Below are 24,877 nucleotides of genomic sequence, written 5' to 3' on the forward strand. Positions count from 1 at the left end.
GAAGTCCCTTGTAGGAGAACAGCGAAAAGGCGGTAAAAAAACACCCCGCTACTCCGACGTAACGTGAGATCGTGAAGGGTGACCGTGGGGCTCCGACAAGTGACACACAGCAATGACCAAATCTGCAGCATTGACAAACGTTTGCTTTCATTTCTCATTTACACTACAAATGCTTGTTCAAGAATAACCCCTAGGAAGGTGGCTGGAGGAGGTTGACGGGCGCGACTCGAGGTTTTCGATGTCGTCACCGGCGCCATTGCGGTCAAGTAAGCCATCCTCGGGCAGCAGGTATGGATTGGTCTGGTTGTAGGAGCTCGCGCTGCGATTGTATGTCCCTCTTGCCTGCTGAATTTCGTGGGCGGCACCGATTTCATTCATGATGCGCGGCGACGATGCCAGTGAGGAATTAAAAGAAGAGCGGGAGCGAGTGCTGGGCGGTTGGCTGACTTCTTTCCGAGGCAGAGAAAAGGCAGTGGGGCCACCCGCATGCGCGTGCGAAAGGCTCTGGCGGGAGTCATTGACGGACGTCGTCGTGATGCGCACCCCATTGCGGCCGAGTCGACCACTCTCGAGCTTAGAATCAAACTGAGGAGGCGGGGAAGGCGATTCGCCTTGCTGCACCTTGGGCGAGGGCGGGTTCCAGGTTGTCCCAACTGAGCGCGAGCGGAGATTGCGTGTGGCCAGCGCAAGGCGCGAGCAGAATATTGATGTGCCAATTGTGGCCAGCGAAGCATTGATGGGTTGTGCTGCGGGGTCGATTCTTTGCGTTTGGGTAATGACAGCGATGAGATTGACCGTCCAGATGCCCAGCAGGTAGAAGAACTGTTGGAGTGTCCTCTGTCAGCTATCTTTACCTAGTTTGTCCTCTGACAGCAGAGGGCACAAGGGAGTAAGAGACTCACACCGTCCCGAAGAAGGAATTGCATCGTGGGCCCGATGCTGCTGTTGTATCTTTTCCCAATCTCCAGCGCCTTTGCAACAACGAGCATGACCATGACCGTATCGAAGACGAGAGGTGCAATGTAGAGCACAACGATGTTCTGGTTTGTCTCCTCGGAAATGCAAAAGGGGACCGTCTCATTTGGCTTTTGGTCGTATGCTGCCCAGAGTATGAGACCGGCCTCAGCAAGCCAGAGGATCGAGGTGGGAATCACAATGATGCGAGACCAAGCCCAAATGGTGGCCGTGCGCACGGCGAGGAAGAGGGAGCACGAGCCCACGACAAAGGCCGACACAAAGGCGTCCCAACCTGCACGAATAAGAAAGAGACGTTCTCAGTCACCAGTCAAACCAAGGGAAGGAGAGGCTCATCTTGGTCCAACTCACGGTAGATGTGCTGGCAGGCCGTCTTGGACCACTCCCTCCAGATCATTGCCAGGATGACCGCAAATTGCACGATCGCGAGGTACCGCACGGGCAGATAGAAGGCAAGGGCGGACAACCCAAGTCGTCATTGCTGCGTGTTTTTGGCGGGCCTGAAGACGGGCTTCCAGAACAGACGGGACTCCTGGCTGAGCGTGGTGAGCCAGTCATAGAAGAGAATCGCAGTGAGGCAGGTGACATAAACTCTGGACGCCTCGCCGACGGCCTGCAGATGCTCCGGTGTCTGGGCCACAGCCATGATCGATGATGCTCGACGTGACGGGGACGTAGGTGGTTGTTTGTCGTTGATAAAACAATCTCCCTTCCCACTCGTCGGCCTTTTGAGAGATTGGGACGCGGGAAGAACATGTCGTCATGCAGTCAAGTCTGCAGAAGGATGGGCATATCAGCAGCACAGCCGTAGCGTCCGTGAGCCTCCTCCCGCTCGGGACATACGCTAGGTACGTAAAACATAATTATTGGCTAGAGTAGGGGGTCTAGGGCAGTAGTGACGTTCCTGCATGCACGTTAATAAACGTCGCATTTCTCTCAAGTGCCTTGTTGCAAATCGCGTGAGAAGCCAAATGACGACGCAGGACTTTATAGAAGCTGGGATTCGCTGCTTTGCCAGGCATCGACGTCCCAGACGCCAGAAAATCCGCTTATCGGTGCGTCGATTCATGAAAGTCAGCCTTAGCTTCCTATTTGGGATTTAGGTCTTGCCAGCCGTTCTCCCATCGACTTCTATTCCTCCTAGCGGAATAGCACTGTTTTAGGAACGTCCGAGGGCCGCTGCGCTTTTGTCGACTCCGGATTCTGATTTTGGTTCGGTGTTGCAAGCGCATTATCAACAAACGGACAGGCACGTTCGCAACTTCTTGCAGCATCAACATTTGGAAGAGAGCTTGCGTCTCTCGCTCTTCCTTCCTCGCAAGCAGTTAAGACGCCGCCATGTTGTGTGATGTATGCTCCACGGGATCCCATGGCACCCACAGAAGCACGCCCAGAGGACAGGTGCAGGGACCTTTGAAGCCTGCTCGATTTGATACGATACATGCAGTACACGAGCTAGTTAAGGTTTCGATCGACACATCAACTTAGGGCAGTGCTTGGCTTGACGTCCTCGCTTGTGTGCTTTTAGGATAGGAGGGCTCAAGGGGCTTCAGGCATAGAGATCTTCCATCCAAAGAGCAAATAAGAGATGTTTGTGATTTCATCGGAGAAGAAAAAGCATGCGACTTGTATTTGACGAGGCCAGGGCGCAGCGTCCTAAGCCCCTTCCGTGCTTGTTTTGTTTACCACGAGTCTCTCACGACAGAGAAGCGCCGATCTGATGGGCAGGCACTATAGCACATTCAAAGCTGTCCTGACAAACACGTCGCTCGTCGCAATTACGATGATTCTCTGCGCCCAAATGGCGCGAGACGCATAGGAGAGGGCAGTCGTCCTTGTAAAGGCCAGCGCGCCAAGGCACGCACGCCCGCATAACCGCCGTTGTTTTCATTGTGCCTGGGCGGAGTCGCCCTCTGAACGCAATATCCTACTCCACCCTGCCCCCGTTTGTGCCTGTCGACTCGTCTTCCCCAGAAAAGAGGGTAAAAGGAATCCTACATGCCTCGCCTGTCTAGTGTTCTAGAGTCTTCCTCTATCTCTCTGAGAATATGTCTTCTGCCCGACGTGACTTCTTCCTCTTTCTGCTGATGCTGGCCCACACCTTGCTCGCCTCTGCTCTTTTCGTTGAACCGTGCGTCGACTGGTCCTCTGCAGGATTAAGCTCAACTTCTCATGAGTACAAAGACCAGGAGCTTCAGACTCTGCCTCTCGAGGAACTCTACGTTAATGCAGGCATCATGACCGTCCGTCAGCGCCTGTGGGTGCAAACGGGAAATTCTGGCGACTACAGCCTCGGCTTCAACATTGGTCTGTTCAAACGTGCCAAAGCAGCCGGTATCAAGCGCCTCTATCTCGACGTCTTCCTCAGCGACACATGGACCGACCCGGCCCAGACGAGGGGCCCTGCAGTCTGGACCTCGATGATACGCGAAGAAGGCGTCAGTTGGCTTGAGAAGACCGTGCAAGACTACTTTGGACATGTCATGCGGTCCCTCGTCCGAGCCGGTGTCGCGCCGCAGATCATTTCGATCGGAAATGAGGTGACACCTGGACCGTTTGGGAAAATCGGTCGTTTGTCAAAGAGCAATCCCCGTGGCGCCGAGAATACTGCCATGATCTTCAAGGCGGCGTCCAGAGCGATCCGAGGCGTCGATGAGACGGTCAAGATCCTGATCCATACCCACAATGCGTGGGACACAGCGCTTCAGACCTTTTTCTACGAGCAGATCCTTGAGAGTGGAATCTTCGTGGGTAACGCCCTAGGAGTCCATCGTACCAGTCATAAGAACACTGAGCAACAATGCCTCCTTTCTCTCTTCCTCGCTTCCTCCTTCTCTCGTCGGCAGACGACCAAGGACTTTGATCTGATCGGGCTCAGCTTCTACCCGGCTCAAGACCCATCGGCGACGCAGGCAAACCTCGCCGCCACGATCCGCGCTCTCAGGGCGAGGTACGGTAAGCCCGTCAACATTGTCGAGTTCGGCTGGCCCCAGGCGTGCGCCTCCCGCGCGAAATTTGCCTCTGACGTCCGTCACGTACGCGCCTCGCCACTGGGGCAGGCGCACATGATCCGAGTGACAAAGGCGACGATCAAACGCGCTACAAGGGGGCAGAAAGAAAACCCCTTGCTGTGTCTCTGGGAGGTGGCTTGGCTCGACAATCCCACGTTGGGCTCGGGGTGCAGCAACAGCCTCATGTTCAGCCCGGACGGTACGGCGCTCGAGGGCGTATACGCCCTCGCCGCCCACGGACATAACGGTCGTGACATGGGCCGTGGCATGGGCCGTGGCATGCGTCGTGACAGAGATCGCAGGATGATTCGTGGCAAGGTAAGTGAACGAGGTTACGGCAGGGGTGCTAAAACCGGTCGCGGCATGCGTCGCGACACGAACAAGCGTCGAGACCGGCGCCCCATCAGCGCGCCTTTTAGAAAGCCCCACGCTCGTCAAGGACAAGGACGTAGCGGTCGTCACTAAGCAAAAATAAGAAATACGACAATATATTGTTGATACAAGTGTACTGCTGCAATGGATGCGATAGAAAGAACAGTCTGGGTTGTGTTGGTGATAACGGTGATGGTGGTGTATATATGCTGAAAGGACTCGTACAGTACAATTCTAACCCACACTCTTCTGCTCCTCCTCCTCTGTTTGTGCGCGTGCGTGATCGATGTCATCGCGCCTTCTTGTTGGGGCTCGACATGGCTGTCGGGGCAGGGCTGCGCTTGACTCCCCCTGCGCCTCCTCCCGACTTGCTCTCTTCTGCGCCTAAATTCCCCGGCTGGTCGCCATTAACTCTGCTCGACAATCCTTGCTGCTGCTGCTGCCCTGCCCCGATCCCTTGCCCTGCTCCCGTCGTCGCTGTCGATGCTCCTGCCTGCCCAGCTGCATTCATATTATTCACGCCTGCGAGAGGCGCGACCTGGCGGCTCTGCAGGTCCTTGTACTGCAGCGCAAGCCTTTTGAGCGCATCGATGGGCCCAAGCTGCTGCGACGCCCGGTCACGCATCGAAAAGTCCATAAGATCCCGCAGCTGGCACACGCTCTCTGTGATCTCGAGGCATCGCATCGCCCTCAACGTGATGCCATACTCGTTGACGGGGCTGTCCGGCACCGAGAGCCGGTCGACCTTGACGCTGAATGCGCCTGCTCCTTTACCCTCCTCGCCGCTCGTTGACCCTTTCTCCTTGTCGCTCGTCTCCTTTTTCCCCTTGTCTGCCTCGCTTCCTCTATCTTTGGCTCCGCCATCGCCCTCCTTTTTGCCATCGTCTCTTCTGTCGCCGCCATTGCCATTGCCATTGCCATTGCCGCTGCTGCTAGTATTACTGCTGCTGCTGCTGCCGTCGGATGCCGTCGCCGCCTTTGCTGGTGCGCCATTCTCTGCCAACTTGTGAGAATGAGAGGGAAGAACGGGATTGGATGTAGAAAGGCCATTGGCAGCCAGGATGGCTTTCACAACATGAAGCGGAATCGGCTGCTCGATCTCGGACCGGAGCACAGAGTGGCTGGGCAGGAGCGAGGTGTGGGACTGGACGAGAAAGTCAAAGGACTCGATGCGGAGCTGCGTCTCGAGGCGCGTGGCCGTCGTCGAGAGGAGGAGCGAGGGCGACTGGGCGACCTTTGTGGCGGGCACAAAGGCCACGCGGACGAGGCCGAGCATCTGGACCTGCCAGCCATTGTCAAAGTGCATGCTCATCGTCGCCCGCGTCGTCTCGAGCAGGTGGGTGACGTTGGCCGACGGCACGCTGTGCACGAACCGGCTCGAGCGCGGCGGCATGGGAAACGTCGAGAGGCCGCTCACGTACTCGCGCGGGTTCTCGAGGTGCAGCTGGGTGCTTCGAACGCCCGAGACGTAGTTGGTCTGGAGCCAGCGCGAGACGACAGAGGCAGGGACATCAAAGCCCTTTTGCTCTCGTGATGTTGGGTTCCACAGGACAAGATGCATGTGGCCCGTGGGCAGGTAGAACTCATTGACAAATGATCGCCAGTACTCGGCGGTGTGGCGCTGGTGGAGGGAGGGGGAAAAGGTGAGCTGACCAGTGGTATTCTTGGGGAAAAGGGGCATTACACTCACATCCGGCCCTGCTGAAAGCCCTTCAGCGTACTGATGCAAGCGACTGAGGGCGGATCCAGGGGGGAACTGCGCAGCGAGGGCGTGCGATGTGCTGGGCTGCATCTGCGTCGATAAAAGCGAGAAGCTGCTGTTGGGATGGCTGCTGTTCATCACGGGGCCCGGAGGACCCATCTTTGGCCCAGGCGGTGGTGGTTGTGGTTGTGGTGGTGGTGCGGGAAAGGCGGCCGGGGTGAGGTAGGGCGCTGTGGAGCTGGACATGGATGTCTGAGGCGTCATTGTCCTGCCATGGCCCAGGCGAGGCGTCTGGGAGCCCAGCGAGGCGGGCGTGCCTGGCGCGTGGGATGACATGGCCATCGGCGACTGCACAGTCGCACCACCAGCCATGGGCGACTGCATTGTCGTCGTTGTCCTGGCGTGGTGCACGCGGGCAGAAATCGCAGTGGAAATCCGGACTAAATCTCTCCCCTTTGTCGTCGAATGTCAAACGTCGGCAGCGGCGACTGATGGATGTGGTCGGGGGGTCGACGCCGTGGGCCCCAGAAATACACGTGCGTTCTCGCGCCCGCGAGCGCGGGCGCATCCCAGCAGCGAGGGTTAGGAAAATAAAAAGAATTAATTCGGAACGGGAGCGAGCGAACTCTTAGCGGGGCTAGAAGGAACCAACACCAAAATAGAGCTCGTCTCGTCGCCTTTCTCCTAACTTGTAGTAAAAAGGGGGCAGTGGACAAATGACGCCCGAAGAGACGGCGAGGGGCAGTCAGTCGCCCAGACCAGCGGCGGCGTCTTCGGCGACGGCAGCCGGAGCAAGGGGGACAGGAAAAAGCCAGAACCCCCCTACGTCGGCCACATTCTCCTTTCGCCAGCCATTTGATCGCCGATCGACTTCATCATCAGCAAGACCGCGCGCGTCGATGCAGCCAGCCTCGACGACAACCAGCCCCGCGGCATCGCCCATGCGCGCCCATCGGAGCAAGGTGCCCCTGAGCACGTCAATGTCGATGTCGATGTCAATGTCAATGTCGACACGCTCAAAGACGCAAGTGGCAACGACTACCAGCTCTCTTGGAAAGCGGCGAGAGTCGTCGTCGTCGTCACCCTACGAACACACTCCCAGCGAAGAATGTGACGAGTTCGGCCTTCTCGCTCGCCAGTCTTCTGCTGGAATACCACAGGAAGCAGCATCTCAGCCTTCTCGCACGAGTCGAGGCAGTCGTGGGCCAGCGTCCCCCCTGCCGGGCCACGCCAAGATGAGTCGTAGCGAGACTGTTGGCCACACTCAGGCGCTCCTCGCGCCACCGACGGGCACATCGACCAGGCTGCCGATCAGCAACTCGTTGCGCGCCACCATTGCCCGACCGCGCACCACATCGCTCCTCTCGAACCCGTCCAAGCGCGTGTCGCCGTCTCAGCAGCAGCAGCAGCAGGCCTCGAGAGACGATCACACCGAGGGAGACCCACTGACGAAGAGGAGGGCCACGGCACAGGCGAGCAAGGAGCCGCCGAGCAGCTTCAAGATGCACCGTGCGCCGCGCCTTTCGATGCCTGCCTCGTCGACGGTCCAACGAGGGGCGAGGACGGGCCCAGCGACGCCCTCGTCTGCCTCGTCCTCTGCCTCGAGGCGAGACGTAACGCCAGGAGGAGGAGGAGGAGGAGGAGGAGGAGGAGGCAGCAGGGGAGGAGGACAAGCAGGCGCAGGAGGAAGCAGCGTCAAGGACCGCGCAAAGGCCTGGGAGACTGGCGGCGCGGTGGGGCGCTCTCGATCGATGATGCCTTCGGTCGCCTCGACGCCGGTCTTGTTCGAAAAGATGAAGGAGGCAGCGGCCACGGTGCCCGAAGAGTCGCCCCTGATTCGAGGGCCCTCAATTGCCCACGCATCGGTCAATCGCATCAAGTCGCAGAAGCAGAGAGGCGCCATGCCGTCACAATCATCATCATCATCGTCGTCATCGTCGTCGGCCACTTCCACTTCAAGCAGCAACCGCAGGATGCCGGCGCTGCCCACGCCCGAAGCGCGCCAGCGAGGCATGCGCCGGATCAGCCATCTGCTCGAGCAGAAGCAGAAAGAGACAGAGGCGGAGAAAGAAGAGGGCCACGGGAACAGCAGCGTCGACGACGCCGAAGCGGCGCTCCAGCGCGACTATGTCGCCATGGCCAACAAGGCCAACCTGGGCGCGGCAGAGATGAAGGCCATGGTCACGCAGGGAGAGCACAGCCCGGAAGAAGAGGAGGAGGAGGCTGCAAAGTGGCGCGGTTGGCGTGATCAGTCGGGCTCAGTCCGTGACCGGCGTCGGCATTCACTGCCGTCGACGCCCGCCAGGTCGGAGCGTGACGACGACGACGATGAGCCGTCGTTCAGCATGTCGCCCAGCGAGGAGGCGAGGCAGCGGAAGAAGGAGTCGTCTTCGTCGCCGCCTTCGTTGCCACCGTCGCAGCAGCAGCAGCAGCAGCAGCAAGAACCTCAACAGAGAAACAGGATGAAAGAAAGCGTAGGTCTCGATGTGACGCTGGCGAAACTGACGCTGGAGCGAAGCGCTGGGCTTGCCTCGGTCGAGGACGAGTCGCTGCTGCTCGAGGGCGAGGAGGACGACGAGGGCCTCATGAAGGTGGACGAGCTCGACTGGCACGATGCCAAGGAGACAAGACGCGTGGAAGAGCGGGAGAAGAAGACCAAGCGTGGCGAGGATCTCACCGGACAAGGCAAGGTTCCCAAAGTGGACGAGAAGCAGAAGGGGCTGCGAGAGGAAAACGAGAGGCTCGTTGAGGAGGTGCGGCGTCTGCGCCAGCACACGGAAGCGGTCGAGAGGGAGCGCGACGCTGCGCAGAGAGATGCCTCATCTCTGAACACACTTCGAGGACAGCTCGAGGCGGGTGACCAGGCGCTGTCGGAAGAGAGGGCCAAGTCGGTCGCATACAGGGCCGAAGTGGACCGAAAGAAGGTGCAACAGGTGGAGGCCAGCCAGCTCACTGAACGACGCCTGCAAGAAGCCCTCGTCTGCCGGGCGACGATGGCGTGGGGGCTGGCCTCGTCGGCTGCCAGGGCAGAGGTCGAGGCGCTGTCGGGCGAGAGGGACATGTGCACCTTTTTGCTTGCCCAGCTCACCGTGTGGCAGCGGGCCGTCCTCGCCGAGATTTCGTGACCGCTCTTTCCTGGGGGTAACCGTGACAATATTCACTCTAATGTTTATTCAGTCTTTTATATACCTGCTTTCTTCACTCTAATGTTTATTCAGTCTTTTATATACCTGCTTTCCGGCTCTAATGATGATGATGAACATTCTCCAAGACGATCCTACATCGCTGGAGGGCTATTATACTGCGTCGTGCTTCTCACTCGAAGGCGACGAGGGCCTCAGAGCGCCGGAGTAGATTGGGAACGCGCGCTTCTGTCCGAAAGAGCCGGCGGCCCCTCCACTTGGCCTGTGCTCGTCCGCGGCCCCGGCCATAAGGTTGATTCGACGCGGGCCTTCTTCTTGCTCTCCCTCCACCCAGATCTACCCGACTACGGCGCTCTCCGGCTACGACCACCAGGACCACATCGACACAAATATTACCCCGCCGACAATGAGCAGCAAGACGGGACCCCTCGTGCTCGTGACGGGCATCAGCGGCTTCTTTGCCCAGTTCGTCGTCGACAGCCTGCTGGCCTCGCCGGAGCAGTACCGGATCCGCGGCACGCTCCGCAGCCTCGCCAAGCGCGACGCCGTCCTGGCCCGCTTGCCCGAGCAGGAGCGCACACGCGTCGAGTTCGTCGAGGTCAAGGCGACCGAGAGCTCGGATCTGAGCGAGGCGCTGCGCGGCGTCGACCTCGTCGCGCACACCGCCAGCCCCTACCAGCTCGACGTGCACGACGTCGAGGCCGAGCTGCTCCGGCCTGCGCTCGAAGGCACGCTCAACGTGCTCCGCTACGCCAAGCAGCAGCCGTCGGTCAAGCGCATCGCCATCACCTCGAGTTTCGCGGCCGTGACAGACTTCAACAAGGGCGGGCCCAACCGGCCCGGCTTTACTTACACGGAGCGCGACTGGAACCCCGAGGGGTGGGAGGATGCCGTCAAGTTTGGCGGCGCCGGCGCAAGGGCCTACTCTGCCAGCAAGAAGATTGCCGACAAGGCCGCCTGGGACTTTGTCGAGCAGGAAAAGCCACAATTTGTCGTCTCGACATTCAACCCGCCCATGATGTGAGTAGCACCTCGCTCAATGCTTAATTTTTTCCAGTCTCTCACTGACCAACCAAAAACATGTCTCCTCCAGCTATGGTCCGCCGATCCAGCCGGGCATCAAGGACGTCTCGTCGCTCAACACGTCGGCCATGGCCATCTACCGGCTCATCAGCCGCCTCGACTCGCTGCCCGACGACCGCCTGCCGCTCTTCTGCCACGCGCGCGACGTCGCCGACGCCCACGTCCAGTGGCTCGCCTACCCGCGCGAGCCCGTGCCGCTGCACCGATACCTGCTCTGCGGCGGCGCCTTTTACTGGAAGATGGCCTGCGAGCACATCAGCCAGACCCGCCCAGAGCTGGCGGACCGCCTGCCAAAGGGCTGGAAGGACGCCCAGGACAAGGACCCAGAGACGGCCCTCGCCAAGCTCGACACGACGCCGGCGCAACAGGAGCTCGGGATTAAGTTCAGAGACTGGAAGACGACGCTCGACGAGACCCTCGACGGCCTCCTTGCGCTTGAAAAGGGCTGGAAGTAGATACCTTGCTGCAGTCCCCTTCTCTGTCCTAAATGGCTAGCAGTCTATTGCTAGTAGGAATCAGAATGTAGATAGAAGCAAGTCACGGCAAGCCACCGCATGAGTCGAATTTGAAGATGGCAGACTTCTGCTCGTTCTGCCAGCGAGTCCAAGCGAGTGTACAGATCCATCGCTGCTTTGTTGGGCTCATGTCGATGCACCTTCCCATGCATCCCTATAGTGAAAGAAGAGGATTTCAGCTGCGGTTAATTAACTGGCCAGGAATGTCGGCTTAACGAGCCTGGTCGCGACCGCCCGGGTAAAGCGCAACGTCGGTCACGCCACCCCTCGACCGAGGCTAAGATGGAAGCTTATTCGCTAGCTCCCCGCACTTTGGAAGGCACTCCTCCACAGGCTGGGCCCCACCCCTCCTCTTCTTTCTGGCCTCACGTTTACTCCCTTCTCTCTTGACCTTATCTTTCGCTCTTCTTCCTCCTTAGTTGCCGACACTGCCCAAGGAAAAAGTATGACCGTCACTCCCCCTTTGCACCCGCAGCAGGCGATTCATGTGCAGTCGATCGACGAGCCAGAGGCATTCTGGCTCCGTGCCGCTCGGGATATCCACTGGCACGAACCACCCACGGTGGCCTATGGCAAGCTCTCGTCGTCGTCGTCGTCGTCGCCCTACCTCGACGAGCAGGGCCGAAGCTGGTTCCCCGGTGCGAAGCTCAACACCTGCTTCAACGCCCTCGACCGCCATGTCTACCCTCCCGCCCACGCCGGCGCACCTCCTCTGACCCCCTCGCCGCTGAGCCCGCACCTGCCCTTTGACGCACGCCGTGCCGAAAAGATTGCCTTCCACCACGTCAGCCCGCTGCCCTTTCAGACGCACCAGTACCGTGCCATCACCTATGGCCAGGCGCTTGAAACTGTGCAGACGCTCAGCGGCGTCCTCAAGGCCAGGGGCGTGCGCAAGGGCGATGTCGTGACCATCTACATGCCCATGATCCCCGAGACGGCGCTGGCCATGCTCGCCTGCGCACGCATCGGCGCCATCCACAGCGTCGTCTTTGGCGGCTTCGCCCCGCGCGAACTCGCCAAGCGGATCCAGGACGCCAAGGCGAAGCTCGTCATTGCTGCCAGCTGCGGCCTCGAGCCAAAGGGCCCCGTTGCGTACAAGCCCCTCGTCGATGAGGCGCTGCGTTTCAGCGAACACAAGCCCGCCTCTGGTCTCCTCTTTTTGCGGCGACACACGATCCGCGGCCATACACCGGAGACGGTCGCCAAGCAGGGTGCCTCGGGCCCCGGAGGGGTGCCCGAGTGGGACTGGGATGACGAGTGCGAGCTGACGAGGCAGGGCAAAGACGGCCGCGACAAGTGCTGGTCCTGCCACCCGGTCGGCTCAGAAGAGCCCGTCTACACCCTCTACACGAGCGGCACCACGGGCACACCAAAGGGCGTGGTCCGTCTCAGTGGCGGCCACGCCGTGCAGCTGCGCTACAGCATCGAGCACACGTTTGGCATGACGCCAAACGACACGATGCTCTGCGCCAGCGACCTCGGCTGGGTCGTCGGACACTCTTATATCCTCTATGCACCTCTCTTCCTTGGCGCTGCGACCGTCATCTTTGAAGGTAAACCCGTGACGCCCGATGCCGGCATTCTCTGGCGGACAATTTCGTCGCTCGGCGTCACCCACCTCTTCACTGCCCCAACTGCCTTGCGAGCGGTGCGGGGCCTGGATCCTACGGGCGCCATGATGCGCGCCCCCATGGTGAGCCTGCGAACGCTCAGAACACTCTTCCTCGCTGGAGAGCGCAGCGAGCCGCAGATCGTCGAGGCCTATGCCAAGCTCTTCAAGGAGCTCGGTGCTCCTGGTGCGAGTGTGAACGACAACGTGAGTGTTTTCAGTCCGTATCTGCCCTTGCCCACTCTCCGACTGACATGTCCATTCATCCCTTCTCTCGAAAAAAGTACTGGAGGTGAGAGAGAAAGAACGCCTGAATCTGCCTTTGTCGATCTCTTTCGCTGACATGTTACAATACAGCACCGAGTCGGGCAGCCCTATCACTGCGCTCATGCTCGGCAGCGCTTGGGGCGCCCTCCCGTCGCGACCTGGCTCAGCCGGTCTCCCGCAGGTCGGCATGAACGTCCAAGTCGTCGACGACGAAGGCCGTCCGGTGCCCCAAGGCACGATGGGCAACCTCGTTCTGGCGCGTCCGCTCGCGCCCAGCGCCCTGGGCGGGCTATGGAACAATGCAAAGGGCTTCCAGTCGAGCTACTTTGACCGCTTCAAGGGAAAGGGAGAGTGGTTCGACACGGGCGACGCCGCCGTGCTCGACGATCAGGGCTACGTGACGATCCTGGCGCGCAGCGACGACATTATCAATGTCGCCGGCCACCGGCTGGGGACGGGACTGATCGAGCAGGTCGTTACGGGTCACAAGGATGTCGTCGAGGTGAGACTCGCTGTGACGCTCCTTTTTGTACTCGCCCACTGAAGAGCGCTCTCCATCTGTACACAGTGTTGCGTCGTGGGGGCTCCAGATCAGACAAAGGGTCACCAGCCATTTGCGCTCGTCGTCTCTTCGCAGAGCAACACGGGCAGCAAGGGCGATGAAGTCGCGGCCATGCTCAAGTCCATCAACGACCACATCCGCCAAGAGATTGGACCAATCGCGACGCTCGGCGGCTTGGTCGCTACGAACAAGCTCCCAAAGACTCGCTCCGGTAAGACGCTCCGAAAGACGGTGCGAGCGATCGTCGAGAATGCAGCCGATGGAAAAGCAAACGACGAAAAGACGCTGCCGATCCCACCTACGATTGAGGATCGCGATTGCCTGGCAGATAACATCGCAAAGATTGAAACATACTTTAACTCCCGCCGCTCGAAGGCGAAGCTGTAAGACTTTACACAGACACCGTGCAATGATTAGTGTTTGCGATTCGGAAAGATGTACTGTACACTTTGTTATTCTCTCAACTACCATCCCTTGGGAAAGGTCCCGTGCCAAAGCGGCCGACCAAGCTACCGACGGGCCCAGCGCCGCCGCCCTGGGCCTGGAAGCTCTTCATCATGCCCTCCATCACCTGTCGCTCCACGCTCGAGAGCTCTTCTCCCTGCTGCTTGTCTTTCTCGAGGAGCACCTGCAACGAGGCCGGTAGTCCACCACCGTGGATGAGCTTCTCGAGGAGCTCTGCCTCTTCGTCTCCCATCTCTTCGTCTGTATCAGGCCCCTCGTCTCCCATGTTGACGTCTGGCGCAGCAGAAGCGGGGCCCTTTCCATCCCTGTGTCGGATAAGCTCCTGGTCCATTGCATGCATCAGCTGCTCAAATGCATCCATGTCCTCTGGCTTCTTCTGCGCTTTGGCCGCGTCGAACGACAGACGAGTTGCGTCGGCCTTCTTGCTCTTTTCCTCGGCCTGCAGGAGCACGCGCTCGGCCCTTTCGTTCGCCGCGCGGCGCTCCCCGGCGGTCGTCCTCTGACCACCTTCGTTCTTTTTCCTCTTCTGCTGGGCATCTCGTTGCCTCGAATGAGGCTCAGATGGCGCATCAGGAATGTCGTCCAGATTCCATTTTTCGCCCTTGTTGTCCTTTCTCTTTCCTGCAACGCCAGGTGCAGCAGCCGCTGCAGGAGGTCCACCTCGCTCGGGGACATATGCGCCCCTCTTCCTCCGCTGCTCGAGAATGTCCTCATACTGCTCCTCGCTCAGCTTGAGCTCCTTTCTCGTAAATTCGATGAAGTTAAACAGCTCGTCCTGGTCTAATTTGATCTCGTCGTCTTCATCAAATCGGCCCTCGTCCTCCTGCTGCTGCCGCCGAATCTCTTCGTCCTCGTCGAGTTCCTCCTCCATGCCGAGCCACGTCGCCCTGTTGCGACGATCTTCATCCGTCTCGCCTGCTCGCAGAATTTCGTCATCCACAGACTCTTCGGAGTCAGAGTCGCCCTCAAAGCGTACGTTTCGACGAGCGTATTGCCTGGCTGCTCGATCCATGGCCTCTTTGGCTTTGAGAGAATCGCCAGAGAGAGCTGGTCCTGCACTTTCAATCTCTGTGTGGGTTCCATCGCCACCTTCGGTGTCTTTTCGTGTGGCGACGCTTTTGTCCGCCTCTCCATCAGCCTCACTCTTGACGCTACTCTCTTTCCTTGCATTTTGCCCATCCAATCGCTTCGCTTCTTGAGCCGCTCGCCTGACCTCGTCGGCGTTTCGTGCGCCCCACTCGCCGGGCTCCAGACCGGGGACCAGACCCCTTGTGGCTGCCTCCCTCTGCTCGCTCGTCATCCCTTCCAGCATCTGATTGGGTTCATCCGTCTCCATCCCCTCCTCATTCTCGTCGTCATCACCTTCTTCCTCCTCTGCTCCTCCCATACCCTCGTCTTCAAAGAGCGCGCCCATCTCGTCTCCTGTCCCCTCGACGAACCCGTCGAGCTTCTTTGCGAAATCATTGATCTGTCGCATCGCAATCTTTTCCGCCTCATCTTCGCCCTCTTGACCCTGCGTTGCTCCGTCTCCTTGAGCGTACTGACTGGCGCCGTCGGGCACGTCGTAGAGGAAGCCGTCAGGGTCCTCCTGGAGGGCGAGCACCTGGGACGGCAAGTTGGGGTCGAGGTGTTCAAGGGCGTTGTCCTCGACGTTGTCGATGATCTTGAAGAGATCCAGTGTTTCGTCGGAGCGGTGGCTAGAGGAAGAGGTGAGCTAGAAAGAATCAACATTAGCATCCACGAAAGTCACTCACTCATCGTCGGATGCATTCCTGCTCTGAATCTGCTCGAGAAGCTGTATGGCTTTCTGCTGCCTCCTCTTCCACTCTGCGCTTCCTTCGATGTTGTCTCCAAACCAGCCCATGGATTGAAGAGACGCATTGAAACCATCCTTTGAGTGCTTGAATGAGCTTAGTCGCAAGGTATCACCACTGCATCGTACTCACCGATCCAGGTTTGGTTCTCTGCGAGAAGATACTTTTGGTAGAGGAGGATGCAGCTCGCTCTTTGGCATTCGCGTAAGCAAGCTCGAGCCCACACGCAATCTTGCACCCGAGATCCCACCGTCTTCCGTCGTCTTTCTCGCGTTCGACGAGCCTGCGCTGTTCCTCCTGTTCCTCGTCATTGCCTTCCTGCCCCTCGCGCTGCTGCTGTGGCCCACGACCCTTCATCTCCAGCTCCATCAGCTCCCACCATCTTCCCACCACCTGGCGCCATTTTTCCCCGAATGGCTTGGGTGGAAAGTAGCGCTGAGCCAGCAAGGTGGCGTACAAGCGTCGTGGGAGCCGGACTTTGACCAGACGGGTGGCAGGCTTCGTCGGCTTTGCATCTTGGCTTGGCCCAAAGGAGTGCATCTCACGCAGCCGTCTTGCATCACCAGGACCTTCCCGACCATCGAATGCTTCCGCAGCGTCCGACATGAGCTGAGGGTGACGATGAAGGAGCGCGGCCGCTCCAATGGGAAGATAGGCGAGTGTCGTGTGCTGGACGTCGCGAGCCCAATCGAGGGAAGGATATGTCGGCAGCCTTGCCTCCACGACGGCGTCCCTGAACTCTTGAGAAGCCAAACTCTTGATCTCTTGGGCCATGACTAGCTGCAGTGCTGTCGCTGTTCGAAGGGGCTTCACGTCATCCAGATGGACGTCGCCATCGCTGCTGCTCGGTTCCGCATCGCCAGGGTGAATGTCAGGAGAGATGAGGTGGAAGCAGCCGTCGGCTATCCAGAGCCGGCCCTCGGCATTGGAGGGCTGAATCCAGTCAGGCAAGGCATCGGCACCTTCGATGAGGAGCATCTGGCCGTCCTCGTCGCGCACATTAGCGACCAGCTTCGCACCTTGGCCCATCTGCGTCTGCAGCTTGTCTGACGACGTGGCGAGAAGAATCAGATGGACAGCGAGCCACTCGTCCTCGATACTCCCGCCATGCCGCATCGACACAATGAGCTGCCTGTTGGTGGTGTCGCCTATCGCCACTCGCGGACGCTCGCGTTGCCAGATGTAGCCATCCTGGATCGATGCGCAGCAGCTTTCGAAGAAAGCCTCCAAGAGCGCGCCAGCCTCGACCAATGTCGGTTTTGGTCCCGACAAGCGGTTGAAGGGTGCTTCCGCTGCCTCCGAGTCGATCAGGTAGATCTCGCTGCGAAAGCGAGGTGTCTCCTCCTTTTCGGCCAGGCTCATGTTGATGGAAGAGTTCACAAGCCTACGTCTTCTTTGGAAAAAGGAAAAAGTCCTGCCTCCACCCAAAAAACAAAAAAAAACTACGAGTATTCGTGCTTGGAAACGCAGAATATTTACAATTATAAAACACGTGTTTAGAATGCGCTGGTCGCGTAGACCAACGGTTTCATTTCCTGGAAACGGGTTCTTTGGAATCAATGCCCAGTTCCGGCGAGCCCTTGGAGTCTTCAAAGCCCCGAGTTCGAGGAGGGTGGCGCGCCTTCTGTTCAGCTCGCAAGGGCCGGGCAGACGCGCCTGAAATGAGGGAGCCTCAAAGCCTTTGCAAAAAGGATTTGCACCAGAGTGGCCAACACTGCAGTGCTCTCCCTCAGCCTCCTCGCCACGTAACTCGGGGGTTATCTGTAGGCTGGCGGGTCGGCTTAGGCCTCTACCCTTAAATCGCGGTTCTGTCTCGCAAGCATTGAAACCATTTTTTATTTTTTACTTTTACTTCTTGATTACTCCCAAGCATGAGCTCTTGAGCCTTTGCTTCAAATCCGGGTCAAGCAAGGAACGAGGAAGGTCGCACTCGAACGCATGCTTGGTCGAGCAAGGGAACCACCTATCTCTTGGTCCAATTCCAATCCCCGCACCTGACAGGCACGCGATCAGAGAGTAGTATTTTCAGGGCCTGTTCGGTCCCGACATCTTTTACGCGCGTAAGGGCCGCCTCGCCGACTAGTTAGTTGAGTGAGGCACCTAAGATCTACCACAGGCAACCAGCGGTTGTGCAGCCTCGGCCTGGCGAAGGCCTTCGGTCATGTAGATCGATGGATGGCCGAGGGGGTCAACTTGTAGAGATGGATGGCCGAGGCAATGACACAAGACCGCAAAGCAGGCTAGAGTGCCGATATCTTAGCACTAAATGGATTAATTTTGATATGCGGGGTAGAGTCGGATGTGGGGGCTGTCCTAATCTTCCTGGTATTCGTTGCAAACGAGCCTCACACTGCTACATAACTAAGCTATCCCATATCTTTACTTCTAGTCAAGGTCGAGCAGGTTGGCCACCGTGCGTACAAGACATGCATGCATCATCGTCTATTTTCATATTAAATATATGGAATGCAGCTCCCAGCTGCCTGAGAAATTCTCGTCCTCTCGTTTCGCATCGATTGTGGGTGACGACAAATATAAGTCTTCCTGTCGCGCACACATCCTCCCCTCTCCCTCTTCCCCTTTACCTTCCGTAAACTTTCCTGATCTCACCCAAACCCACCACCCTCTTTCTGAACAAGACGACAATGGCAAACGACGATAACGTGCGCGAGATCGGACCAGATGAGTACGAGGTAGCCGAGGGCTACGTCGGTGAGTCTTTCCTCCACATGATTGCATTCAGGCCTATCGCGTTGACAATGTGGGCATTGCGATTCAGGCAACCTCAATGATGAGCAGCAGAAAGCTCTCGTCAAGATGTGGGAATCATTCTTTGACATCTGTGACCGAGCCGAAGGTGAGAAATCGTTCACATCCCTAGAGAGTCCAAGGGCAGCCCGCTGATCTTTCTGGATGCAGGCTCGGCCAAGAAAGGTGAAGGCAAATTCGAGGGCTTTGAGGCCGGCGGCAACGGCAAAGATCTCAAGAAGAGCGGAATTCCTGAGGATGACAAGGCCAAAGACGAGGCCAAGAAGATGTCGGAGCAACAGGGCATGACGTGAGTCCTCGTCTCCGTCTCTGGATAGACATGAGACCTTGCTGAAACCAAATTTGCTGCTCTTTCTCAAGCGACCTACTTCGGGCCTATGGTCCAGAGGCGCTCAGAGACTCTTGGTGGAGCTTTAACAAGGGCGATGACCCTGATGGCAACATGCTCCGTTTCATCCGAGCCCGAAAGGTAAGTACATTGCCATTTGCAAGGACCCCTTTCGCGGCCAAGTGAGATGCTGATGGATTTGACAGTGGGACGTCGACCGAGGTCTGGCCATGATGGCGACCTGCCTCAAGTGGCGCCTCGACACCGATGTCGATAGCCTCGTTATCAAGGGAGACCTCACGAACGCCGAAGAGATTCCCAAGTTCATCGACCAGCAGAAATCTGGCAAGGTCTTCTCATACGGCTTCACCTTGAAAGGTCAGCCCATCTGTTACGTCATTATGAAGCACCACAGCATCTGGGGACAGCCTGCCGCTTCGATGCAAAAGTTCATTGTGACGTGAGTGTGCTCGTCCCCGAAGAAGTCTCGACCCGATTTTCTGACGCGCCTTGACATTCATACAGTCAGATGGAGACTTTCCGTACTCTCATTTGCCCTCCCAATGACAAGTGAGTTGGCGATCGGGCTTTGCACACCTGCATTTCATATTTCTCATGCGTTCGTCATACAGAGCCACCATTTTCTTCGACCTCAAGGGCTTCGGTATCAAGCAAATGGACGTCGTCAACCTCATCTACCTCGTCAAGGTGCTTGAATCGTACTATCCCGAATCGCTGGGAACGATGTACGTCTCGAATGCGCCCCTGATCTTCTGGGGCTTCTGGCGCGGCGTCAAGAACTTCCTGGACCCTGTCGTGCGAAAGTGAGGGTTTGCAGAGATGAGAGGATGAGATAGCAGTGGAAGCTGACTTTGCCTTCACAGCAAAATTGTCTTCATCGAAGGACCAAAGGACACCACGCACGACGTGCCGGCCGAGCGTATCATTAAGTACTGTGGTGGCGATTCTAAGGCCGAGTTCAAATTTGTGGAGCCACAGAATGGCGAAAATGCATTGACCGATGATGAGGAAGAAAAGGACAAGAGGTGGCAGAGGCACCGAGCCATCACGAACGAGTATGAGCGCGTCACGCGCGAATGGTGCAAGTCTGGAGGCAAGGACGAAAGCTTGACAGAACAAAGGAAGGTCCTGATCAAGAAGCTGAGGCTCTCGAGCTACGAAATCGACCCCTACTACCGAGGGCGGAACCAGTATCAGCGCGACGGCACGATCCCAGCCAAGCACCAGGGAATGTGCTCTTTCGACTACGTACTCGATGGAGAAACGATCCGCCAAGTCCTCGGTCACAGGTCGAGCCGCAAGTCGATTGAGCGAGAGCTCGCCGAAATTGCTGATGGCTCATCGACGCAGGAGGCAGAGGCGAAGACCGCAGACATGCTCAAGAACGGTACCTGGGGCGACTGGCGTGTCAACGACAACAGTCCAGAGGTGCAAAAGAAGGCACTTGCCTCGCTTTCGCAGTTCGGAGGCAAGGATAGCCAAAAGGGAGAAGAAATTACTCAGCCGGCACCTGAACAAGAGGCGACGGGCGACAACAACACAGAGAATGCGGCCGACTCGTCGACCAACGACAAAGGCGCTGCTGCTGCCAACGGTGCTGCTGCAGCTGGCGGCGCTGCTGCCGCCGGAGGTGCCGCCGCGGCGTCATCAACAAACCATTCAGGCGCGGGTGAGTTCAAAGACGCTCCCGAGACGCCTGGTGACGCTGCTGCCGCCGCGAATGGAGAAGCCGTCGCACCCAAGCCTGCGCAAAACGGCCAGACAAAGGCCAATGCTCCCTCGACGAAGAAGGATTCTGCTCCTCAAGAGGAGCCCAGGCGCAAATCTTCTATCTTGGTTAGTAAGATCGTTCCTAATTTCTCCTTTGCGTGCCAAGCTCACATTCATACTGTTTCCATTAGAGCAAGGTCAAGTCCAAGATCATGGTCTAAGTTGTTTTGTTTCTACGCTAGAACCCCTCCTTCATGCTTCCTCCGCTTTTTCTTTCTCTTCTTTCACAACTCCTCTATCTCCCGGACTCCGTGCTTTGAACGTGAACAGTGTCATGCTCTCACACAACTCATATATACAGTACACAAAGATCTAGACCTATAGTGTAGAACCGTTTCCCAAGCGGTCATGGTTTGAAAAAATGGATACCGGGCGAAAGGAAGATGACAGGTCGAAATACTGTACGTCGACCTCACAAGTCCGTACGAATCTTGCTTCCTGCGCTGTAAGATAGGGGGCCGTGTGCCATCGCCTTCTTTAAAATGTTTCTCATGCCACCCGGCCCCCTATCTTACAGTGCGGGAAACAAGATCTGTACTGTTGAAGTTGTCTTGCAACTCTCGCAGTCTCGAGGGGTGGGTGATTTATGCAAATTTTCCTTCTCGGAACATTGTCTGTCGAGCCTCTGTTTCGCATTAGACTAAGAGCCGTGCTCAACAGCTTGAATTATGCTTGCCTCGTCTCGCCAGTGACATCATTCGATAGGCAGCAACTAAGTTTTCCCCCACGGCGAGGATGATAACCCTTAATTAGCTTGAAATGACATTGCTTGGACCCGCTGAAGAGAAACATGACTACTACTATTGGTTGCCGTTTATGGCGATTTGTTTTCAGAATGTTTCATGCGTATGCGCATGACAGCGCAGATCTGCCTCCAAAGCACTGCCTCCCGATCCATTCCAATATGTAAAGATTACAGTAGTAACGTAGTAACATAGCTAGCGTCGTATCAAACATAGCTCTGCAGCCTCAGCAGCTTGTCAAGACGTAAGATACGTGCATAGAAAAGTGGCACATCGGCAAAGTTTACAATAGACGTTACCGGCTGTCGGTCGATTGGCGGTAATTTGTCGCTCCGCGCGCCAGTACCTATCGACTAACCAAATGGATTCCTGCGCTTTTCTAAGCTGACAGACGGGACCGCTAATTGCAGCGCCTTGGCGGCCTATGTCCGAGACTAGGGTAACGATCTGACTCGCGGGGTCGTTTCATGGAGCACTGTGCGATCTCACGACCTGCTTTTCTCCCTTTTGACCACCACAACCCCGGTCGACATCGCTGATCGACTTGGGCGAGGATGAAATTCAAACTGGGAAGGCGTTTCGCGTCGTCCGACAAAGACAGCGTCTCGTCGCCACCTGTGTCGGCGTCATCGCCTTCACTGCCACTAACGCCTGCAAGCTGTCCACCTGTGCCAGTCAGAGGATTCGATCAAGATCATGGTAGGGTCGAGGGCATTCCTCAACCACTCGGAAATGGAAGCCCCAGGAGCAAATTGAATGTCCGGCAAGATGAGCTCAAGGCCAAGAGACGTCCTTCTTCGGCATCTTCCCATCGTTCTTTCAGCTCGTCCTTTGCCATGCAACAACAGATGCCTCCGCTTCCTTCGTCACCGTCATTCCCGCTTGCCATCGCAAAGCAACGGCCCAGAACGAGCGATGGAAGAATGCGGAGCTCTTCGACCCCTGGACGGTTCAAGTCGAAGTCTCCGAAGCCTGGGGCCACGGTCATACCTGTTCCTTCGAGGGACTCACCTCGCTCGAGGATATCTGCGCAAGGCTCGCTGGAGCAAGAGAGCTCATTTGAAGAAAACAGAAAGAGAGGCAGTCTTCGGTCTTCCCTCGAGAGCGGTGGTGGAGCAACGGTCAGCAGCTCCTCAGGAACACGGTTGCGGAGGATCGGTGGGGAATGGACAGTGCACACGGGAGAAGAAGAACTTATCATTGCTGTGGATCTGGGTACGACATACAGTGGCGCATCTTACTGCCTACTAAGACCTGGCAAGAAGCCCCGGATAGAAGACGTCAAATGTTACCCTGGACAGTCTACTTCGAACAACAAGGTGCCCAGTCTCGTGCTGTACGATGCTCGAGGCGTGCCTTCTCTTTATGGCGCCGAAGCTGCGGAAGGCTCGCCAGCTGCCTCGCGAGTACTCGAAGAAGGTGGTGCGGTAGCCCGCTGGTGGAAAATGTCGCTCAAGCCGACCCACATCGAGCTCGGTCGAATTCGTAGCGACGAAGACACCAAAGGCCATCCAATAATGAATCCGCTACCTTTTGGCATACGTGCAGAAGAGGTCGCGGCACACTTTCTGTCGTACATCGTTTCTTGCGTTGGAGTGGGTTTCTGTGTCTCGAATGCCACATTTCCGTCGGTGTGACTTACAACTTATTCTAGACCCAAATTGTCTCGCGACTTCCCAATGGAGCGGCGCTGCTGGAGTCTTTGGCAGCGAGAACCAGATACGTCATAAGTTGGTACAGCTTCGTGCCAAGATGGTGGACACCTTAGCTGACATTTCGTATATCACAGCCGTACCGAATGGATGGGAATTGCCACAGCAACAAATGCTACGCGAGGCTTGCATCACAGCAGGACTCGTCAGTCGCGAAAGCGCCAACCTCGTTGTTTTCGTGACGTAGGTGTCTACCGTCGGTCTGCGCTTCTGTCTGCTTGCCGTCGCTGAACATACCGAATCCGTGCGCATACAGCGAAGCGGAAGCGAGTATCAACTTCTGTGCGCAGAGCGACTCATCAAGCAATTGGCTCGAGGTAAGCAAACATATCCTCGAAAGGTTTCTCCTCGAACACTGAGTACTGATGAGGAATGTCTCTTTATCACAACAGCAGGAGGGACAACACCTCATTGTTTGTGATGCTGGAGGGGGAACGATTGACATCAGCTCGTACAGGGTTGAGAGCACCAGCCCTACTTTGTCTCTTGTGGAGACATCGCCAAGCGAATGTAGGTTGTTCACCACTCATGCAGCGAGCGATAAGCTGAGTCTGATACGCGATACCTCCTTTTTCGCGCAGGCCTCCTAGCTGGCGCAACGACAATCGATCGACGAGCTCGATCGTCAATACAAAGTGAGAGTCTCGCGATCATAAGTCACTTCCCGAGCTGATGATTCGCTCCACAAAGAACGGCTAGCTGGGACGGAATGGGACAACAAGGAGGACCTCGATGATCTCCAAGCGAGATTCAGCACGACTATCAAAGAAGCTTTTTCGGACCCGTCTGAGGAATACCACCTCGCACTTGCCAGCCGCAATGTCAATGTCGAGGCCCTAGGTATCCGAAAGGGCAAGCTCGTCTTTTCAGGGTGAGATGCGGATGAGTGTCATTTTTGGCTTGGGCCTTGAGCTGATGTACAAATCGAGCAGAAAGCAAGTGGCGGCGCTCTTTGAGCCTTGCGTTCGACAAACAGAGAGGAGTCTACGTGAGAGAGTCTATGCGCTCGGTCAAAATTGCATCGTGAGTCTATAGGTTAGGGAAAGGCACGAGTTCCGGCACTCAGACTGATAGACATAATCAAAAAGACAATCGCCATGGTTGGTGGCTTCTCCGAGTCCAACTATTTCCGGAACGAGCTGCAAGAGAGGCTCGGAGACCTCGTCATTCTCTGCAAGCCAGACGAGGTGACGTAAGTGCCGAATTCCTTGGTCTTCATCGGCGGTATCGTCCTGACGGTGGTTCCATGCATTACTCAGCTCGAAAGCAGTCGCTTCAGGCGCAGTGGCCTGGCTCATGGAGGGCGTCGTCGAAAAGCGGGTTGCAAAGCTCCACTATGGCATTCGCTGCAGCACTCTGTACCGGCCCGATGAGACATCGCACATCGCCCGTTTCGACCAACGCTTTGTGGGAAAAGACGGAAGGACACGCTTGCCCGGTAGTTTCGGCGTCGTTATGAGCAGGGGTTACATGGGACATCAGGACGACGAGCACATCGAGCGCTTCCAACTCGCCTGGAGGACCGATCAGAGTCTGATCAAAGACATTGGGCTCTTCGTGTACAGAGGTGAAGAGGCTGAGCCCCCTGAATTTGTCGATGAACCGGGATTGTGAGTCTGCAGTAGCGCACTTCAGAGGATTCGCAAGGGCTAATATCAGACCACAGCGAGGAGCTTGCACGGTTCCGCGTCGACATGAATGTGTTCCGTGGCTTGCTTCCCATGCAGGTCACGCCCCAGGGATCCAGCTACCACGCCGACATCCAGCTGGCGATGCGCCTCAACGGGCCTGAGCTTTCAGCCCAAGTCCTCTACCAGAGCGGTGGCCGATGCTTCAAGTAAGTCAGGTAGAGCATAATCGGCCGTGCAAATGCTTATGCCCGTCATTCGTCTCCCTCAGAGGTCCCGTCACAGTCATTTTGAGTCAGGTCCATTGACACGATAACATTGATCTCCGCCCTTGTGACCGAAAGTCATTGCGCTTTCTCAGTTGCGTTTCATTCACGATTACACTCTC

At 57.2% G+C, this 24,877-nt stretch overlaps 9 protein-coding genes across 9 annotated transcripts; 6 read left to right on the top strand and 3 right to left on the bottom strand.

The window, feature by feature from the left end:
* Positions 1–140: 140 nt before the first annotated feature.
* Positions 141–1,802, bottom strand: FA10DRAFT_267186 (hypothetical protein). Its single transcript, XM_025521809.1, has 4 exons — positions 1,327–1,802; positions 903–1,249; positions 460–822; positions 141–399 (listed from the first exon to the last, which is right to left on the bottom strand). Exons 1-4 carry the CDS (start codon positions 1,370–1,372, stop codon positions 178–180), a joined length of 978 nt encoding a protein of 325 aa, XP_025377943.1. The 5' UTR covers positions 1,373–1,802; the 3' UTR covers positions 141–177.
* Positions 1,803–3,023: 1,221 nt separating this feature from the next.
* Positions 3,024–4,451, top strand: FA10DRAFT_279790 (glycoside hydrolase; the record flags this gene model as incomplete). The annotated part of the gene is made up of 2 exons (XM_025523568.1): positions 3,024–4,304; positions 4,371–4,451. 2 exons carry the CDS (start codon positions 3,024–3,026, stop codon positions 4,449–4,451), a joined length of 1,362 nt encoding a protein of 453 aa, XP_025377944.1.
* Positions 4,452–4,485: 34 nt separating this feature from the next.
* FA10DRAFT_267188 (hypothetical protein) lies at positions 4,486–6,580 on the bottom strand. Its single transcript, XM_025521810.1, has 2 exons — positions 6,049–6,580; positions 4,486–5,979 (listed from the first exon to the last, which is right to left on the bottom strand). The coding sequence occupies exons 1-2, from the start codon at positions 6,442–6,444 to the stop codon at positions 4,648–4,650; spliced, it is 1,728 nt and encodes a 575-aa protein (XP_025377945.1). The 5' UTR covers positions 6,445–6,580; the 3' UTR covers positions 4,486–4,647.
* Positions 6,581–6,776: 196 nt separating this feature from the next.
* On the top strand, positions 6,777–9,185 carry FA10DRAFT_286427 (hypothetical protein; the record flags this gene model as incomplete). Its single annotated transcript, XM_025524072.1, has 1 exon — positions 6,777–9,185. The coding sequence occupies one exon, from the start codon at positions 6,777–6,779 to the stop codon at positions 9,183–9,185; it is 2,409 nt and encodes an 802-aa protein (XP_025377946.1).
* A 362-nt stretch (positions 9,186–9,547) lies between these two features.
* FA10DRAFT_252351 (NAD(P)-binding protein) lies at positions 9,548–10,805 on the top strand. The gene is made up of 2 exons (XM_025519647.1): positions 9,548–10,223; positions 10,297–10,805. Exons 1-2 carry the CDS (start codon positions 9,610–9,612, stop codon positions 10,739–10,741), a joined length of 1,059 nt encoding a protein of 352 aa, XP_025377947.1. The 5' UTR covers positions 9,548–9,609; the 3' UTR covers positions 10,742–10,805.
* A 316-nt stretch (positions 10,806–11,121) lies between these two features.
* On the top strand, positions 11,122–13,670 carry FA10DRAFT_241652 (acetyl-CoA synthetase-like protein). The gene is made up of 4 exons (XM_025519259.1): positions 11,122–12,617; positions 12,695–12,702; positions 12,768–13,179; positions 13,246–13,670. Exons 1-4 carry the CDS (start codon positions 11,247–11,249, stop codon positions 13,624–13,626), a joined length of 2,172 nt encoding a protein of 723 aa, XP_025377948.1. The 5' UTR covers positions 11,122–11,246; the 3' UTR covers positions 13,627–13,670.
* Positions 13,671–13,699: 29 nt separating this feature from the next.
* FA10DRAFT_260524 (SGT1-domain-containing protein) lies at positions 13,700–16,880 on the bottom strand (the record flags this gene model as incomplete). Its single annotated transcript, XM_025520026.1, has 3 exons — positions 13,700–15,401; positions 15,459–15,604; positions 15,651–16,880. 3 exons carry the CDS (start codon positions 16,878–16,880, stop codon positions 13,700–13,702), a joined length of 3,078 nt encoding a protein of 1,025 aa, XP_025377949.1.
* Positions 16,881–18,026: 1,146 nt separating this feature from the next.
* FA10DRAFT_279795 (hypothetical protein) lies at positions 18,027–20,873 on the top strand. Its single transcript, XM_025523569.1, has 9 exons — positions 18,027–18,230; positions 18,298–18,375; positions 18,438–18,576; positions 18,648–18,756; positions 18,822–19,075; positions 19,141–19,185; positions 19,248–19,439; positions 19,500–20,472; positions 20,538–20,873. Exons 1-9 carry the CDS (start codon positions 18,164–18,166, stop codon positions 20,565–20,567), a joined length of 1,887 nt encoding a protein of 628 aa, XP_025377950.1. The 5' UTR covers positions 18,027–18,163; the 3' UTR covers positions 20,568–20,873.
* A 666-nt stretch (positions 20,874–21,539) lies between these two features.
* FA10DRAFT_301959 (hypothetical protein) lies at positions 21,540–24,868 on the top strand. The gene is made up of 12 exons (XM_025525047.1): positions 21,540–22,744; positions 22,804–22,879; positions 22,939–23,044; positions 23,118–23,178; positions 23,254–23,371; positions 23,443–23,496; positions 23,552–23,732; positions 23,794–23,884; positions 23,950–24,053; positions 24,121–24,471; positions 24,528–24,698; positions 24,761–24,868. The coding sequence occupies exons 1-12, from the start codon at positions 21,704–21,706 to the stop codon at positions 24,795–24,797; spliced, it is 2,391 nt and encodes a 796-aa protein (XP_025377951.1). The 5' UTR covers positions 21,540–21,703; the 3' UTR covers positions 24,798–24,868.
* Positions 24,869–24,877: the final 9 nt, after the last annotated feature.

This window comes from Acaromyces ingoldii (genome assembly GCF_003144295.1).
Source record: "Acaromyces ingoldii strain MCA 4198 unplaced genomic scaffold FA10scaffold_3, whole genome shotgun sequence".
NCBI classification, from domain to species: Eukaryota; Fungi; Basidiomycota; class Exobasidiomycetes; order Exobasidiales; family Cryptobasidiaceae; genus Acaromyces; species Acaromyces ingoldii.